This window comes from Lissotriton vulgaris, chromosome 2_1 (genome assembly GCF_964263255.1).
Source record: "Lissotriton vulgaris chromosome 2_1, aLisVul1.2, whole genome shotgun sequence".
Classification (NCBI taxonomy): domain Eukaryota; kingdom Metazoa; phylum Chordata; class Amphibia; order Caudata; family Salamandridae; genus Lissotriton; species Lissotriton vulgaris.
In genome coordinates this window covers 585146218-585166550 of record NC_141687.1, presented here as the reverse complement: position 1 = coordinate 585166550, position 20333 = coordinate 585146218, and the positions used below count along the sequence as shown (strand labels likewise).

The following is a 20333-nucleotide window of genomic DNA, read 5'->3' as shown; positions in this document are numbered from 1 at the left end:
ACGCAGAGAGTACAAGAGGGTGTGGTTCGCCAAGAAACAGCACTCAGACATATTCTGAGCAAAGATGCTCCATACATGCAATTCCAGAGACTCTCGAGCCTTCTGGAAAATAATTTCGGGCTTAACAATGACCACACCACGATATTCAGGGATACCATAAGCAAGAAAGTATGGTCTCAGCACCTACGAAAATATTATTCATTAAGGTGAGAAGAGCCAATGGCAACCACAGCCAAAGGGACCCACCAAGTCAGTGCCAGTCCCCTGACTCAGAATCATCCAGTAAAGCAACCCGAATTGCAGGACTCATGTGGAGACGTGATCAAGCGAGATGAGCCACCACCCCAGGAAACTGGAACGGTCATGGAAAAATCAAAGGATCTAAAAGAGAGAGAAAAATAATATGGCGGTGCTATTCTGATAGCACCCCCGGCCGAAATGTACTCCCTTCCGCCCTTATAAAATTGATCCCAAGCTTTGGGCAAAAAATGTCGCCCTTCTCTTTAGTGCAATGAATATCCAGCAAACAGTCCCAGATTCCTGGCAGGGATCAGTAATACACCTAATCTTGAAAAGGGGACATAGAGGCAACCCTGCAATTTGTCATCTAATAGCCCTCCTTGATAACAATTCAAAATACAGCTGCAAGACCTACAAAAGTGGGTGGACAATTAGGCGTTTATCCCTTGGAACCAAGTAGCATTTCGTACTGGCCAGGGAACTTTATCCAACCTTGTTGCCTTGCCCTTTGCATTGAGAAGGCACTTGACTCAAAATCAATTTTATATGCCAGCTTCATTGACCTCAAAGTAGCATTTGACAAAGTCCCCAAAAAATTATGATGGGAAAAACTCACCGGCATGGGGTACCACTGAGAATCATGAGGGCCATCCAACTTCTTTACACGGACACCTGGCTGGGTGTAAATTGGGTAGCGGCTCATAACTCTTGTGGAAATATTGCGCAAATACCGGGCTGAAACAAGGGTGTGTGCTCGCCTCTTTTCTTTTTCACATCTACCTTTCAAGCTTATCCACAGACTTGGACTCCGTAAATGCCTATCCACCAATATACTATACGCAGATGACCTGCTTCGGTTGAGCATTGCTCCGGTAGGCCTGCAACGGGTCTTAGACACTGTCTCGATCTTTACCAAGCAGCATAAACTAGAAATTAACCGTAACAAAACAAAGTAAGAAAATTAAAACATCCCCAGCCCAGTGGATAGAAGGGGTCAGACTAGCAGATCAGCAAAAATAGAAATATCTTGGGATATTGAAAAGGCACCTTCTTTGCACATATAGATGCAATGAAATCCAAAGCTGCCTCTCTAAGCTTTGGTTTTATCACCTTGTCGAAATCCTTACAAATGATGGGCCCCTTTCACAAGGTCATTGCCACAAAACCACTCCTGCCTATTTTGTATGGCTGCAAAATAATTATATCAACAAAGGTGACAAAGTTGCGGGGTCTTCTAATCGCTAATACTTATCGGGCCGTACATAGACTCCCAAACTTCACATCGCAGGCCCAACGACGCCTAGAGCTAGGCTTGATAAAACAATCAATGGCCATAAAGTGCAGCTTCCTAGAAATGTGTAAAAAATTCAGATTAGCAGAGAATAACACACTAGCAGCACAAGCCTGGCTTGAAATAAACAAGCCAAACTCGATATCTGTTTTTACACATGATTTATTTGATGCTTTCCAGCTGCTGCAAGCCCTCTATCTATGGAGAGCAAGGACTTCAACAGCTGGGTAATTAAAAACATTAAATAGATCTACCAATTTCATTTCACTGCAAGGAGACAGAGACCCTGGCAAAGTGTGCACATGCATGGCAAAGTATCAACTCCTACGACACTTTAAAGCCGCAAGCATACTTTGACTAAGGATTTTTTTCCTATTATAAACTCAAACTCATGCACCTCCGCCTAGTAACCCAGCCAACTCTGAAACAACCACCCCACTGGCTGAAGCCAGTCCAGACACACTGTAGACTCAGTGTCGAAGAAAAGAAACCCTGAGCACATCCTCTGCCCCACTGTGCTAACAGATCGAAGGAGGTGGTTGCGGTGCACTTTTAACCAGGTAGCAGCTCGAACATTGCAGTATTGAACCCTAAATGTATACAGCTTAACATCAGGGTGGTAACGTTCCTGGAAAGTTTTGAAGCTAGAGTAAGAGCCACAGGAAAGAAGCAGAAACACTTAAAGACCTGTATTATGCACTGACACTTTGAACCCTGCATGAACACCCCTGACATACTTTATCCCCCAAGAACAGAGCACGATGTGTTTTAAAACTGCAACCTACAGTCATGCACAGCTAAGAACATTGGCACCCACCCAGTGCATAACAAATGTCCTTTTTCTTTCTTTAAAAAAAAAAAATACTTTTTAGCTTTTCTTTTTTAACATCTACTTATATTGTGGCTAAAGATGGATAATACTACGGACATTGTAATTTTTACAACTTTTTTTAATGTTTGGAGGAATGGTTTCAATAAACTTTGCAATATGATAATACATTTTAATTAATTTGCCAAATAAAGAGGTAATCGCTGCAATAGGCAGGTGCATTTTAGGTTGCTGCATGGCAAAAGAAATGTCAAGAGAAAACACCTGGAAAGAGAAGAGCAGGACTGCAGTAAGGCCCAGCCAGCTGTGAAGCGAGTACAGATTTCGGATCTGCTGCTTGTTGTGGAATGCGAACACGGCTACCAGGCCCACAACTGAGAGGATGAAGGCAGCCAGGGTCAGTCCAGCGTGGAGCAGCTTCCAGGGCAGCTTCTGTCCTACCCAGGACAGTGGCAGACGGTACACCAGTGCAGCTATAATGAAAGAGAAGAGGTCAACACTGTATCAGTGACAACTCAGGAATACATCTCCCCCATCGGATCGGCCATCTTAGCTTGTCTATCTTGGGGAGACCATCATGGTCTAGTCATTTCTACCATCGACCTTAAAGACCTAAGACCTCTTAGACTCTCAGACTACTTTTTAGCGGTTGCACAATTTACACAGCTGGACGTTTTTCACGCCGGATTTAGATAGTCTGCTTCTTCACAGTGATATGTATTATTTTATTACTGATTGTATCCAGCACACCTCACTTTTTCTGCACCAATTGCAATTGCTACCCATATATTAATGCCTCGTACAGTAGCATTATATTCTATATATTCCTAACTGTATCATGCACGTCCCACTTTATCGTCACCGGTAATGCACCGTTTGCTACCTCATATATTTTTCTTTTGCTGCTCGCTAATGCCATTTGTTGTGCCATTTAATCTGTGTCATTTAATCTATGTATGCAATTGTATTACATCACTATACCTTACATATTTTTGACTATTCACTATTGGCACCTTTGATTTAGATATTCTGTAGGGTCTGCACTGTTATGTTATTTTATTTTATCTTATTCAAGTATTTTTCTCAGTGCTATATTTCATATTTTATACCTCATATATTCTGCACTGTTATTTTATTTTATCTTATTCAAGTATTTTTCTCAGTGCTATATTTCATATTTTATACCTCATATATTTTTCGTTGCTGTTCACTAATGTCAATTGTTGATTCATATAAGTGGTGTGTGCAATGGTATTCTGTCACAGACTCCTGTACCCTACATATTTTTGACTACTCACTATTGTCACCTTCGATAGATATTATTACGGTTTGCTCAGTGTTTTATTCCAGTATTTGTCAGTATTATACTGCTACTTGTTCTGCACTTGTTTATAACCTACATCGAATTCACCCCTAATCCTAAAATATCCTGTTGACTTTTCTCACATAGACTTGTCACTGATGTAACCTGCACTCACATTGTCCCTTCCCGTATACACTGATTATTATCGCATATGTGTTAACTGCTCGCATTATTCTGCTCCCTTATATCCTTAGTGCGCACCCTATACTTGTGCAACTCGCACCCATCTCAAGTGTTAATCTTGTATGCACCGAGCACTACCTCAATTACCTTGGCAACACACTAGTGTCAGTTATTCTTGCACGCACCAACTACTACCTCAAATACCTTGGCAGCTCACTAGTGTCTCTCCCAATTATCTCACTATTTTTGTCTGCGGCTGTACTCTGCGCATAGCATTACTGTGAACGCACTAGTATCACTTTAGGCAACTGTTTAGGACAGTGCACCCTCCCTCCTACACCCTCCCTCCTACACCTACCTAGACTGTCCTCCCATCATGGAACCCGTCGGCAAACACACATATAAAATCAACTACCCACCCTCACTCACTAAAAAAGCCGCTAAACGCTTTAAACACAACTTCCTGAGGTCCCACCCTGAAACTCCGTGCGCAGACACCTACTTCTCACCAGTCAATGGTTCACTGAGCATTGATATTATCTTCCACACCACACGCAGAGCCCAATGGAGAAACACGTTCCGCACTTTACTCACCGTCTCCACCTCCAGGAATTTCGCGCATGGCCTAAAACTTACCATCACTCCATCACTACTCTTCCCGGGCAGAACAACCCTCACTAAATACAATAACGGGATTATCCTAATTCAATCCACAGACAAGAACCTGGAACTACTAGACAACCTGTTCCCCGCGTTCAAACAGCACCTCACCAGTCATCGGACCCCCACTCGCAGCACCCGCAGGCCTATCACCCCTGAATTCACAGCCCCCAACCACAACCCTAGCTCAACCACAAAACGACACGCACCTTCCCTCCACCCCCGGCACCTTAGACATTCACCCACCTAATGTAGCTACCTCGCACTCCACATTTAGAGACATAGATCCCTCACCCACACAGTCCAGCGGTACCCCCTCCCCCCCCTACAACCTCACCCTGTCACCCTCCCATACCTCACCCATTCCCGTCACCCCTGACACCGCAGCCTCAAACCGCATTCACTCTAACCTAGCCCAACCCCAAAACAACATGCACCTCTCCTTTACTCCCGACACCCCAGTCACTCACCCACCTACCGTATCTACCTTACTCCCGTCGAGCACAGACATAGATTACTTACCCTCTTACACCAACCACCTCCCACCCAAAAAGACATGCACCACCCCTCTACTTACGGCACCTTAGTCATTCTCCCACCTACCGTAGCTACCCCACATCCCTCAAGCACAGACATAGATCTCTCTCCCTCTTATAACAACCACCACACCCCTTCCACCTACACACCAGCCCTCATCCCCGTTCCTCTCACCCCTGATACCACAGCTCCCACCCGCATCCCGCCTATCCTAGATCAACATCTGACCGACACACACACAGGCAAACCCCACCCTTTATCCCCACCCATTCTCAGCCCCCACTTCCTCCCACTAACTAATCACACAGAACACGCCACCTCCATCAACTCAACTCGACCCTCTCTAAATAGAACCATCTACAATCCCACTACCCCCCCCAGTCTTACCATCCATTACCCAACTTCCACCCCCTTCACCACTAATAAACGCCCATCCTCCACCCTGCACTCTACACCCACCACCAATACTCTCATCCACACCACCAACCTCTCCCCTATGTCATCCATGCCTGACCCTCCCATCCCCACCTCCAACACATGTCCCACAGTGGACCACATTACGGCCTCCCTCCTACAACTCAAAGAAGACATGTACAGCATCAAACAACAACTACTCTGTCTATCACACTCCAGTCACCCCCCACCCAACACCCTCCATCAGATCAAACAAGACATTCACATCAACAAACAACTACTCAGCACACACCCCAGACACCACTCACGCGCCTCCACCATCACCTCCCCTCCCAACTGGTCCTCCACTCGGGCGGCGAACTCTCGCACTCGACTCCCACCGCACTGGACCTCAATCCCTGTTCACAATCGTGAAAACCGCCCCCATCGCTCCTGCAACCCTCTATCGGACCTAGACACAATCACCCTCCTCCGCTCCTATGACTTAGCTCCCCTTAGCAACACACCCGACACTCTCACTGCCATACCTACGATTCACTCCAATCCCCTTAGACCCCCCACACTGAACAACAGAGTCGCTATCCATAGTAACCTGAGTAAAGTCCCCCTCGCCCTAGAACACCCTTCCACCCTCGACACACCCCGTCTCAAATGCACTCTCCTAAACTGCAGATCAGCTGCTAGACACTCCGCCGCAATCGCCGATCTCATCCTAAAATTGGATCTGGACTTAATCATCATGACTGAAACATGGCTAACAGAATCTTCTACACCTATAATGGACATTCTGGTTCCCCCCAACTACCTCATCACTAGACTTGACAGGTCTGGCAATAAAAAAGGTGGCGGAATCGCATGTATATACAGGAGCAACCTCTCTGTCTTGAAAGTATCTTCCCCTTCCCTACCCTCCCCATCGTCCTGTGAATACATCAGCCTAGATATTATCAGTGAGGGCAAACCGATCTGCACTCTTCACGGCGTTTACCACCCACCCGGTGACAACCTCACCTTCTCCCAACAAATCATGGACATGATCTCAACCAACTCCGGGCGGCAACTCACACAAATATACCTTGGGGACTTCAACCTCCACTGGAACGATCATAATGATGCGGTGGTAAAAGGTCTGAAGAATTTCCTCAACGCCCTTGACCTTACACAAATTTGCAACAGTCCAACACACAAGAAAGGCTCTATCCTCGACCTTATCATCTCCAAAGAGGCCTCTATCCAACTCGAATCTATACTACCCTGTGACTGGTCGGACCATCATATCACGTTCTTCATCAATGAAAAAGTTAAATTTAACCCTATTCAATCCGCCAGGCCCAAAGTCTGGAAAAGAGACATGAAAAAACTAAACTCAAACTCTCTGCCCCCCAACAGCTACAACTTACTACTTCCTCCGGCTGGCGTTAAGGACGTCCAATCCTTGACTGATCACTATCTTAACAATATGACCGCAATAATTAATGAAGTCGCACCCTTGCAGCTAAAAAAAGCCACCACAAAAATCTCCAATCCCTGGTATGACGGGAGTCTCAATGACGATAGACGCGCCATGAGATTGGCAGAATGTTCCTGGAGATCAGCTCCCTCTGCATTGAACCTAAAAAACCTGAAGAAAAAGAGAAATGCCTACTTCAGGAAAATAAAACGATCAAAATCAGACTTCTTCAGCCGTCAGCTCGACCAAGCCAAAAATCGTCCGAGAAAGCTGTTTGAGCTTATCCGAACACAAACCAAAGAACAACCCCAACCTCTCAACACTAGGTGCAAAGCTCCCTCCTGCGAAGACTTCGCCTCTTTCTTTAACCAAAAAACTGACAACATAAAGAATGATCTCCTCATGGACGCAAGCCTCTATCCCAAACCCCACTGCATAACACCCGCTAAACCAAAAAACAATGCAACCTGGTCAACCTTTGTCACCTACACGGAAGAAGAAATTGGCAAACTGCTCAGCACTCTGAAACCATCCAATCACCTCACGGACCCCCTTCCTGCTAACGCTGTAAAAGTCCTTACCCCGTCGCTCCTTCCACTCTGGACCAAAATTATTAACAGCTCACTTCAACAAGGGATCATTCCAGACTCCCTCAAAGTTGGACAAGTAACACCTTTGCTAAAGAAACCTACAGCCGACCCCTCTGACCTAAACAACTACCGTCCCATTACCAACATTCCGACTCTTGCCAAACTGCTGGAAAAATGCGCACAAATACAATTGACTAAACATATTAATCAATTTGATCTTCTCAACTCTCATCAATCAGGCTTCCGAGCCAATCACAGTACGGAAACTGCCATGATTCACATAATCGACGACGCCCTCCAAATCCTAGATCATAACGATACCTGCCTCCTCATCCTCCTTGATCTCTCCTCCGCATTTGACACCGTCAAACATGAGAACTTACTCGAACTATTAAACACAAGAATGGGCCTATCTGGAACTGTGCTCAAATGGTTCACTTCTTTTCTGCACAACAGGTCGCAGAAATTCGAGAGCAACAACTTGATGTCCGCACCAAGACCTGTATCGCTAGGCGTACCACAAGGATCCTCCCTAGCCCCAACTTTGTTCAACCTAGTTATGGAACCTCTCACCACCTTGCTGCAAGAATCCAATGTACACTTCCACATGTATGCTGATGACACCCAACTCTATCTCAAACTACAATCACCCAAAGACATCACGCTCTTGAACTCAACGATCAGAAGCACCCAATCTTGGTTGGCCGCTAATCATCTCAAACTCAATGCCCTTAAAACAGAGTTCCTCCTGATCGCACCTCCCGCGAAGATCACTACCGCACAAATGTGGCTTAAAGACCTAACGGCACTCAATGTTCAACCCACCATCGTGGACTCAGCGAAATCTTTGGGCATAACACTTGACACCAATCTCAGCATGCAGGAACACATCAACAAAGCAACTAAGGGAGCAAACTACCAAATCAACACCCTTAGGAAACTTAAACCTTTCCTTCCAGCCAAAGACTTCCAAACTGCGGTACAATCACTAGTCATACCTCGAATAGAATACGGCAGCACCGCCCTCTGCGGTCTCCCCCTAGCTACTACGGCACCCATAAGAGCCTCTCTAAACGCCGCAGCGAGACTTATCACTGGATCAAAAAAACACTCACACATTTCCCCTGACTTCAAATCACTGAACTGGCTGCCGTTTGAAGCCAGAATACACCTGAAAATCGCTTGTTTGACCCACAAGGCTGTCCACCTGAGCTCACCTAGATACCTCGCTCAGAAGCTGACGATTTCTGGAGGCTCCAGAAACACTAGAGGCACAAACAATCTTTTGCTAAAGCCTAAAAGATTCCGCAAGGAAAAAACCTATAAACGCTCTTTCTCAGGAATGGCCCCCAGGATTTGGAACTCGCTCCCCCCTGAAACAAGGCTCATCACCTCTACCATACTTTTCAAGAGAGAAGTAAAAGCAATCCTTATGGCTAAATACACTTGAACCACTACTGGGGATAAACTACAAAGACTCGAGACTCATCTGTACTACTTGCTCGAACCCTTGTATTTTTAGGTTGACTTTGAAATTGACTTACTTGATTGTTTTATGATATCACTTCAATGTACTGTTAACTTGATTGATGTATCTGCGTATACATGCTCCCCCCCCTCTGTAAAGCGCTCTGATATCTGCGAAGATCTTGTTCGCGCTATATAAAACTTTCAAAATAAATAAATAAATAAAAGAAGAAGGCGAGGAGGCACTTATCAAGCGAAATAGAAGAAAGGCTATACCAAGAGACAGGAGAGAAGGGCATACCGGGAGACAGGAGAGAAGGGCATACCAAGAGCCAGGAGGGAAGGTCATACTAAGAGACAGGAGAGAAGGCCATGCCAAGAGACAGGATAGAAGGGCATACCAAGAGACAGGAGGGAAGGTCATTCCAAGAGACAGGAGGGAAGGTCATACTAAGAGACAGGAGAGAAGGCCATACCAAGAGACAGGAGGGAAGGTCAATCTAAGAGACAGGAGAGAAGGCCATGCCAAGAGAGAGAAGAGAAGGGCATACCAAGAGACAGGAGAGAAGGGCATACCAAGAGACAGGAGGGAAGGTCATTCCAAGAGACAGGAGGGAAGGTCATACTAAGAGACAGGAGAGAAGGCCATACCAAGAGACAGGAGGGAAGGTCAATCTAAGAGACAGGAGAGAAGGCCATGCCAAGAGAGAGAAGAGAAGGCCATGCCAAGAGACAGGAGAGAAGGCTATACCAAGAGACAGGAGAGAAGGGCATACCAAGAGACAGGAGAGAAGGGCATACCAAGAGACAGGAGGGAAGGTCATTCCAAGAGACAGGAGGGAAGGTCATACTAAGAGACAGGAGAGAAGGCCATACCAAGAGACAGGAGGGAAGGTCAATCTAAGAGACAGGAGAGAAGGCCATGCCAAGAGAGAGAAGAGAAGGCCATGCCAAGAGACAGGAGAGAAGGCTATACCAAGAGACAGGAGAGAAGGGCATACCAAGAGACAGGAGAGAAGGGCATACCAAGAGACAGGAGGGAAGGTCATACTAAGAGACAGGAGAGAAGGCCATGCCAAAAGACAGGAGAGAAGGCCATGCCAAGAGACAGGAGAGAAGGCCATACCAAGAGGCAGGAGAGAAGGGCATACCGAGAAACAGGCGAGAAGGGCATACCAAGAGACAGGCGAGAGTGTTTGGGCACACACCAAGGGAAATAATATAGGGTCACACCATGTCCAGAGAACGTGACTGACATTTGTCATAAGGAATTAGAGCTGTCACACAACAATGGGTACAGAGTGGGCAATCGGAGAGAGTGTTTTCACATTAAACTGTTCATGTGACTGATGCCATATTCAAATGTGAAACTGCTTGCAATGTGAAAGGGGCATTTTCACATGAGAAAGTGGATGAAGAGATATTGGATTTTTTTTCTCTCCCTCTCAAGAAAAATCAAGAACTCCTGAGAAGAGCAGGACTGCGGCAAGGCCCAGCCAGCTGTGAAGCGACTACAGATTTCAGATCTAATGCTTGTTGTGGGACGCAAACACTGTTACGAGGCCTATAAATGAGAGGATGAAGGCAGCCATGGTCAGTCCAGCGTGGAGCAGCTTCCAGGGCAGCTTGTGTCCAACCCAGGACAGTGGCAGACGGTACAGCAGTGCAGCTATAATGACCTCACTCCCCCACGTTTCCCTACTTCCCTTTTGTATGTGTATATATCTGTCAGGGATTTGAGGTCATATTTCAAGAAGCGACATGTCCGATCTAAACAATAAAATTCCACTTTATTCGTAGAAAAAGTAATTTGGGCGGTAGACAGGATTACTCTGTCAGCATTCAATCTTATACCTTCTGGAAGCCTTGCTGCATATGAACTCAGGCCCACAGGAGGCCTTTCATTCCTCTGGATTACATTACTCAAAACAGGTGGAAAAATAGCAATCATTTGATAACTCACAGCTATCGTTCACCCTTCACACAATCTTTAAATTCAGTTCCCCTGTGCTACTCCGTATTTTTTAGGTCTTGCGACCTATCAATGCGCACAAGCGCATTGAGCGGAGCGAGAATTCAAGTGCTCAAAATGCTCGTCAAATCAAGGGTTTCGTTCTTGCTGTTTTCTTTGAGTTCACGTGACCAAACAAGCACGCACATCAGCCTCCCTCCCTCCCTCCTAATTGCATTTTTTCACGGCCGCACAGCACATCAAAGGGCTTCTCCCAGCGTGTGCTGTGCGGCTTCTCCTCCCCTAATTATTCATGGCTGGCTGGCCGTACTTTTTTTCTATGCACTCTAATGCCGTTCCTTCCTTTAGCCTCTTTATTCCCCATACCACGTCTACCCCATTCCCCGTCTCTCTTCTTCCGGATTCTCCACCCTTCCTGTGTATCCTCTGCCTGCATTCGCAGTCTCTCACTAACCTTTTGCTTTCAAGCTCTCAATTACCTTTCCTTCCTATCGCAATCTGCCTTTTCCCACAAGCCTTTCTACTCTGTGTTCGCACTCTGCCTCCTCAGTTTCCTCCGCCTCTGTTTCACTGCCAGTCTTTCTTTTGTGACCTTCTCTCCCCCCTCTTTCCTTTCAGTCTACCCTAATTTCTCTTTCGTCATGTGCATATCTTTCCTATTCCTCGGCCTTAACCCTCTCTCCATCCTGTCTCACTTCTTCTGCCTCTTTCTTAGTCACTCTCCGACGTCTCTGTTTCCCCCCTTCGAATTCTGCAGTTTTGCACGTCTTTCTCCTAGTCGCCTCCCCGTAACCTCTATTTCATTTTTTCTTTCTCTCTATTTCATCTCTCTTTTTTATTTTCCTCTTTCTCTTCCTGCCTACTTACCACTAACTCTTTAACATCCATGCCGCTGTATATTCTATTTTACTGCTTTAACTGTTTATCTCTTTTTGTCTTTCTCAATGTTTCACCTTCCACTTTCTCCCGCCCCTCTAGGTGCGGTAGTTATCCTCTATTTCGGGTTTCTATACATTCTCTCTTCCTCATTAGGACGATGGGCACCAGTCCTGTCAAATTAAGGTGCATTCTTACTACCCTGTCGATAGGCAGCAGCCCTGTCACAATAATATGCACTAGTACTATCACGACAATAGGCTCCAGTCTTTTCATAATATGATGCACTGTTCCATCTGTCACGACGATATACTCCAGGCTCGTGAGGATAAAATGCACTAATCACAAGCTGACATTAAGCAGTCCTCATGGCACAGTGAGGCCCACTGCTCCTAAAACAATCATAGCCAGCCACCCACCCTTTCATCGTAGGACACGGCACACGCTCTTCCTATCACAACAATAGGCGACATATAAATGTCAAGGGAATCTGCATTATTCGTGGAATGACTGAGCACCAGCCCTGCTCTAAAACTGTTCTTTAGTCTTTTCGTAATTGTTGGAACATGAATGTGCCCTGCTTGTTAAACAGACGCATACCCTTGCCCGAGTGCCTGACAGGACTGCACGTGAAACTGGCATCCTAACATTTGTTTTGGCTCTTTTGTCATACTAATCTAGGGTGATGCGAGGTCCAGAAACTGGTCATTGTGAGCACTGGCCCAGAGACGGTTTAAAGCATGGGCCCAGGGTCCCATCCTTTCAGGAGGGCACATGATAGAACCAGTTATGTTCTGCAGAGGGTCTTCTTGGCCTGATTACCTTGAATATTTCTGAAACAGATAGTTTTAAATCCTGTTTTCCTTGAATGTTTTTTTTTTGTAGGTGATGCATGGGAGTCTATTACAGATATTTTGCAGAGAAATGTTCATTTTTTTAACATGATGCAACTATCCCTGCCATTTGTTTCAAGTTATCATTTTATTCCCTTATTTCATGCTCGTCCTCAATGTAACAATTCAATGAAGCATCCAGAAATGTTTTCTAGTGAGCTTGTGCACAACCATTTCTCAACACGTTAGCCATGTAGGTCTCTGCAGCACCTTAAGCCTGTGCCCTTGCAATGCATCGTTTCCATGCTTGACACAAGATGTATGCCCTAGTGTTGTCCTGATAGATTGCTGCTGCCTGCCTTAATAACCCATGGGTGATGGCTGGCCATTTGCCTGTTACTGCTCTTTGCAGGCCTGGGCTGTTTATGTACCTGGAGAGGGCCAGTCTCTCTCTTTCTCTTTCTCTTTCTCTCTTTCTCTTTGTTTCCTTCTTTCTCTTTTCTTTCTTTCTCTCTCTCTCTCTTTCTTTCTCTCCCTCTCTCTTTCTTTCTCTCTCTCTTTCTTTCTCTCTCTCTTTCTCTCTCTTTCTCTCTCTCTTTCTCTCTCCCTCTCGTTCTCTCTCCCTTTCTCATCCTCTCTTTCTCTCTCTCTCCCTCTCTTTCTCATTCTTGCGCTCTCATTCTTTCTCTCTCTCTCTCCTTTCCTCTCTTTACTTTCAGTGGTCGTGCAGACTATGCAACAGGGCTAGTAATCTGTGCACCAGGAGACATGCAGTCGAACCACAGGCATGCCACTGTCTAAAGCAAATGTGTTAATGCCTAGTGGTGGGGAGGGAGCACGAGGTCACCCCAACTATTATAAAATCCAAAACTCTTGAGTATCTGGGCCTCAATCACCATGCAAGCTCTCCGTTGTTTGACGGTTCTAGTGATGCCGACTGTACCTTAAATTTCACAGATTGGAGTATCCACTAGATTGAGTGTTTTTAGGTGCATGGAATGGAAGAAACACCCCAGCAGTTCATAAAGTGGGTACCTTTTAATCCTAAGCCCCTGTATCCCTTCATCAGCTTCCTCCTTTTCCTAAGGAAGGTAGGTCTATTCCTACGACTGGCTCCTAATGTTGTCCCTGCCTATAACAACGCAGTTCATATTCCACCCTAGAGAACTTCATTCTGTCTACAGCTTACCCTGATGGGTCAGAGGACAGTATTGGTAAACCGTGTGTAAGCCTGTGAAAGAGGTTTACGTTTGTTCTGTAGCTAAAATGAAAACAAGCTCAGAACGTTTCAAGCATGGTGCCTTATACGGCTTCTAAATTGTGCACATAGTTAAAAATTAGTGGCAGTGATGTGCTCAGTTCAATGAATGGCCAACATGTTTCTCTGCTTCCGTGTACTTTACAGCTTTATTAGGCCTGTTAAAAACTGACATTTTTCCTTATAAGTGCATTCTAGAGGTCAGGACGTGGTTACTCATAGACTGAAACAACATATTATTATTATTATTATTATTACAGCTACCCGGAGGTTTCCCGGTGCCCTCGGACCAACGCAGAAAAAGAGAGAAAACATTATTGGTTAAATAACCACGTTTTAAGACCTTTGCGAAAGTTCTTATAGATGGTTTCATGCCGAAGTGGCGTGGTGAGTGAATTCCATAGTGAGGGGTGCCAGATAAAACAAGCACTGGCGTTGCCAATAGGTCTCGCAGTAGGAAATTTGGAGCTATTACAATTGCAAATAATAATGCCTTTTATTTTTGTTTTCATTTTAAAAACATAAAGGGCTTTGTCATTTACAAAACCAATAGCTCCAACTTTCCTACTGCGAGACCTATTGGCAACGCCAGTGCTTGTTTCTCTTGTCTCAACATCCTAGGCTACTTTCAGCTCAACAACAACTAGATTTCCAGCACAGCAATATCTGCCATACTCACCCCTCTCATTGTTATTAGTTTCACCCAACTCATTGCTGCAACATACCCAGCCTGTTACTTTTTTACTAGATTTTCGCCCAAAATATTCCAAGCTGGCTGGTGTTTGTTTGAGCTTGCATCGAGACCAACCAACACTTATCACAACATCATTGAAGAAACTTGAGTGATCATTTCTTCCCTCACCTATATTAAAGTGAAACTCTCCGAAATGCCCCAGTTTCTCATTCATTCTCACTGTAATTCTTGTTGCTCAACACAGTGAAGCATTTCTTCTTCTTGCCATCAAAGAGTAGCAACGTGATGCCTAGAATGATAAACCTTTTGTCAACCTAGACACATTTGCTATGCTTGATGAGACCAAATCCAAGCACCGAAATGGGTACCCTCAGTGCTCTCCCTTCAGAGTCTTCAAAATCATCTTTCATAAGGCTGAAAGAAACTGGACCCACACCTCCTCATAAAGACAAAGATCTATTCGGCTGGTTATAAAAAGGTCATAAAATGACAGTATGAACAAAAGCCTTCTGTTCCAATTATCTGCAAGACTCCCACTACCACCCTACTACTATCTGATTTACTCACCATTATTAAAGATCTTTCCAAGCAACAAACACCCGTGGACATGGACCCTGCTTCAGTGCAAATGGTGGAACTATTTCCTCTAAATATGTGACAAAAAGTTAGCAGAAGAGCACCTATTGCCAACCAACCCACACACCACCATCATAATTTCTCCTTGTATATGACATGAATCAGTCATTGCAGGTACTGTTGAAACTGGCCTCACTTTTGGCCTCACAATGCTGTCTCACCCACCAAGCCAGTGCCACATTATAATACTATCTCCATCAGTATGTACACCGCCATGTAACTTTCTGTACTAGTTCCCTCCATAACACACCAAAAGCCTATTTAACCAGAGTTTGCCACAAAAGCTCCCTTGGAACACTATGATGTCACAAATTCTGCCTTGTATCTAACTTATCATAACTTTTTTAAACAATTGTACTATTGCTACCCATGAAGTATAATGGGTATGCATACACCCAGTGGTCTGCTAGCACAGGAGGTGCTTGGCGCAGCAGACTGTCTCAGAGTACAAAATATAGAGCACTAGAGAGGTTATGGATTGAAAGCATGCATAAATGCTTGGTGGCAGTTATCTGACACTGGCTACTCTATCCTCCTTGAAAGTTCCAGTTGCTACTTACCGTTTCCGTAGAGTACCACAAGTCCAGTCACCATGCACACCGGGTGCCAATTGAACATCATTCCTGATTCATCCCAGGCAAAGCCACCACGCCACTGCTGGACCCAGAACACGGTTAGGAACACACACAGAATGCCCAGGAGGATCACAAGGAGGTACAGGAGGGAGAAGAGCCTCATCTTCCTGGTGTGACACTGCAGCACCTGTGGAGAAATGGAACTAGTGAGTAGAGGTCTTCAGGATATGGAGTTCATGAAAGACAAGTGTTAGGGAAGAGATCTATGGAAAAGGAATGATACATTTAGGGACTGGGGAGCGGGTGGAATGTAGGGATACACCTCTCTAGGAGTAGGAGGAGGGTCCTTTGAAGGAGAGAATTAGACCTCTGCAGTACAGAACAGAACAGAGTATATCGCAGGGGAGGCAATGAGATAAATATGAACAGAGAGAAAGGTAATGGCTAGTCTGTGGGGCAGGAAGCAAATAGAAGGTTTTGGGTGAAAATCAGAAACACCTGCGCAGACATATTTTTAGTGAAAGGGATCCTAAAGTAGTAGTCTTCAGATAGTTTGGTAAGGTCTCGGTTGGAAGGAAAAAATCTACAGTAGGTTAAGCATTTATATGTCAGGTTAACGGACTGCCTGGCTGCTAGGGCGCATTCATAAGCAATGCTACTAGAGAAAAAGTAGTTTATGGGCTGCTAGAGCGAACAGCGTTCGTAGGGTGTGGGGAAACATCTTAGGGACACGGGTAGATTAAAACTGGTGTAATTATCTCCTACATGTAGCAGACCAAGAAGCTCAGTAACATATCCTGGGTTCAGAATGTGACATTAATGCTTGGTACACCTACAGTATCACCAACTCCACAATTCAAGAACTCACAAGAGGAGGTGTTTAAAATCAAAGGATGAGGTGCGCAATTCTGGTGAAGTCTTTTAAATAAAGAGCTTAGGTATATAAGTCAAGAGATGCATTTCTATAAATATGAGAACGATGATTAGAGAATGAATTCCTTGCAGAATTAGCAGGTTTCTCGGCATATTCATGCCCAAAATCTATCTTGAAGACTATTCACTCATTGAGGACTTAAAGATTGACCCTCTTTCATACTTTTAAAGGTAATTATTTTAGTTACAATAATATGGTAATCCAAACTGGACTACCTGGAAAGGCACTGTAAGAGCAATACACAAATAAGGTTCCCAAAATATGTTTTTGGAATTGAAATAAAAGCTATTTTTTTAAACTTCAGGTTTACTTAACTTTTTCAAGAAATGAATCTGAAGCTTAAATTAACTTTGCCGTTGATACTAGCATTCATTTGCAAGAAGAGCAGTAAAATGGATTTTTTTATATCATTTGTTACATAAAATGCGAACATTGTGGCATCTGTGGGTTTTGTGAAAAGGCTGTTCTGGATAAAAGAAAGGTGGGTTACTTTTGGTGCTACTTATTGCATTTAAGACAATTAATGTAAAAACACAATACATTTTCAATGCAGCCCCTTCCTCCTCTCCATGTAGCAGAGTGCTATACAGTCCTAGAAGACAGCATATACTGTGTAGAATCCTGTGTGTTCCTATTCCTTGTATGTCTGACTGAGCCTGTTTCTGGAAGGCTAAAAGTGACTGAGCCTGTGTCTGGAAGGTTAAAAGTGAATGATTATCTAATAGAATGTCCATGTGTGTGTGTGTGCGTGGCATGGAAGCGGAGTAGATCGTTATGGTTGGTGGAAACTGGGCAGCCACCAAAAACATCCTCAACCTTTCCCAACAAATCTGCGACCCCTTGGTGGACTTTTTCTACAAAAAGGATCGCCATCATCTACAAAAACTTCAAAGCCCAACCCACCGCTGCCGACAGCCTCAGCCACCCCACTCCCACAGACGCAAACCCAGACCATCTGAGATCAGCTCACCACACTACACACCACAACCATCATGGCCTCTGTTCACTAAGGAGTTCCCTCGGTCCCCTGCCCCCACCCAATGTTCAACCTTGGGAGAAAGATGATCTGCAACAAGGTCACTACCATTCTCAAAGCATCCATCACCATGGGCACCTTCCCCAAAGAATGGAAACACGCAGTAGTGAGACCCCTGCTCAAGAAACCTTCCACAACCCCAGTGAACTCAAGAACTGTCATTCCATCTCTCTGCTCCCTTTCCCACCATAGTCCTCAAGAAAGCCATCAACCGCCAACCTAAGGAACACGTGGAGAACAACAATCTTCTCTGGATACCTCCCAATCTGGATTCCACACCAACAAATCTGCCCTGATTGCTGCCACCGAAGACATAAGAACCCTCCTTGACCGGGGAGAAACAGTGGCCCTGATTCTCCTCTACTTTTCCACCATATCCCACCACACCGTTATCAAGAGGCTGCACCACATTGGAATTCACGTAGATGCCCTCATATGGATCGCCTACTTCCTCACTGGAAGAACCCAGAGAATCCGCCTACCACCTTTCACCTCAGGACCTAAGATCATCATCTGCGGCATCCCTCATGGCTCATCCTTCATCCCTACACTGTTCAACACCTACATTACCCCACCTCCCCAGCCAACATCATCAGAACCCATGGACTTAACATCATATCCTACATCAACAACGCCCAGCTCAGCTCATTCTCCTGCTATCTGGAAACCCCCCCGAGGGTCAACTTCCATGGGTGCATGACAAGCATCGCTGACTGGTTGAAAGACAACTGTCTTAAACTCAACACAGACAGGTCGGAAGTACTGATCTTCAGGAACAACACCTTCCCTTGGAATGACGCCTGGTGGTCATCCGAAGTAGGAGCCGCACCCACTCCAACAGATCATGCCCGCAACCTTGGCATCATCCTGGATAGAAAGCTCACCTTGAGGAGCCAGGTCAATGCAGTCTCATCTGCCTGCTTCCTCACTCTCTGCATACTCCACAGGATCTTCAAATGCTTTCCTGTCAACACCAGACGCATCATCCCTCAAGTTCTAGTCACCTGTCGGCTTGACTATGGCATGGCACTCTACGCAGGAATCACCACACACCTTCTGAAGAGAATGCAGACCATACAGAACATACTGCGGCCAGACTCATCCTCGACCTCCCAAAACACACACATCATCCCCACCTCAAGAAGCTCTACAGGCTCTCTGTTCAGAAGAGATATCAATTCAAAAGATGATCCACACCTACAAAGCCTTCACAAACCAGGACCAGCATACATCAACCACTGCCTGAACTTCCACTAATGTTCCAGACAACTGCGCTCCACCACCCTCTCCCTCGCTCACACCCACTGCATCCACTGAAGCAACAGTGGAGGACACTCCTTCTCCAACCTCACTGCAAAGTCCTGGAACAACGACCCACTTCACTTTCAGACCTCATCCTCTCTGCTGGAATTCAGTAAAGGACTCGGTTCGTCCATTGGGGGCGTTGGGGCGTTGCCCCACTAGCCATAGACGACCGTCACTGACTTTTACTGACACTGCGCATACCCATTTCCGACACTGCCGATAGTCATAATAATGCATTTGAGGTCGTTCGGGACGTCATCACGATCGCGGAAGGACTGGTGTGGGGGGCGGGCCTGCGGCAATGAGTGGCAGGCTGGCAGATAGCGTCAGCGTCAGCGTGGCAGGGAGGGCAGCAGTAGTGTGTGCGCATTTAGGACAAGTCGTTTTTATGACTTGCCCACGCATGCGCACACACGCAGTAGCCCCTTGCCTTCTCCTCCTCCCCTAGCACTCACACAGGCAGAGACCCGGGGGGAGCCGGGTCTCATTATGGGCAGTATTAGCCCTGCTCTTTAGCCAATCCTGGCGCAGTGGCGATGTTAATGCTGCGCCAGGATTGGCTGACTTACCGCGCACGAGGATGGTGGTGGAGCCGCACGTGGGTGGGTGGCTGAGAGTCACGAGGGGAGTGAGGTGAGCGTGTAGACCTCGTCAGGTCAGACCTCGTGACTCGTCGTGCCTGTGCAGTCATTGTCTTCTTGGTGACGAAGTGTGAGAGATGAGAGTCTGTGTCGTCAGACAGTTCTGATGAAAGCACGTAAGTAGTTGACTCACTGAATGCATGTGTGGTGTGTGCGGGGCTGCGGACAGACCGGTGTGCGTGTGTGGTGGTGGGTGGCAATGGCATCATACTTACTGGGTCCTATGTAAATTTACTTTTCAAACTAATTACAGTAAATAAAAACAATACGTGCGGTAATTTCTGGGCACAGACATTTCTGAAAGCATCAAAGCAGGTAGGGATTTGTAAATTGTTACAAAGAATGAATTCAAGACCGGAAAAGCAGTCTGACAGAAATGCAGCAACAGATGGCACTGTAAATGCTAAAGAGAAAGGCCTCGTCGTGAATCAGCAGTACTTTTTAAATATCCGCGCATATATTTTCATTTTCCTCTCTCTCAGCGATTTAAAATGCAAGGGCGGGCGGCAGCGGAGCCATTATGTATCTAAGAAGGTATATTAAATATACCTTTCAATCAAGGGTGTGAAGAAGGGTTCCGAGGAGGAGGGGTCTCGACAAGACAACGTG

The 20333-nt window shown here is 45.6% G+C and overlaps 1 protein-coding gene across 2 annotated transcripts in view; it reads right to left on the bottom strand.

Moving 5' to 3' along the window:
- CYB561A3 (cytochrome b561 family member A3) overlaps positions 1-20333 on the bottom strand; it is a 186720-nt gene that overhangs the window by 59138 nt on the left and 107249 nt on the right. For both annotated transcript variants that reach the window (XM_086955609.1, XM_086955608.1), the window contains 2 exons: positions 15794-15995; positions 2625-2833 (listed from right to left, as the gene is read on the bottom strand). In XM_086955609.1, coding sequence (XP_086811735.1) covers positions 2625-2833; positions 15794-15971 — 387 coding nt within the window. In that variant the 5' untranslated portion in view covers positions 15972-15995. The remainder of the gene's footprint in view (positions 1-2624; positions 2834-15793; positions 15996-20333) is intronic.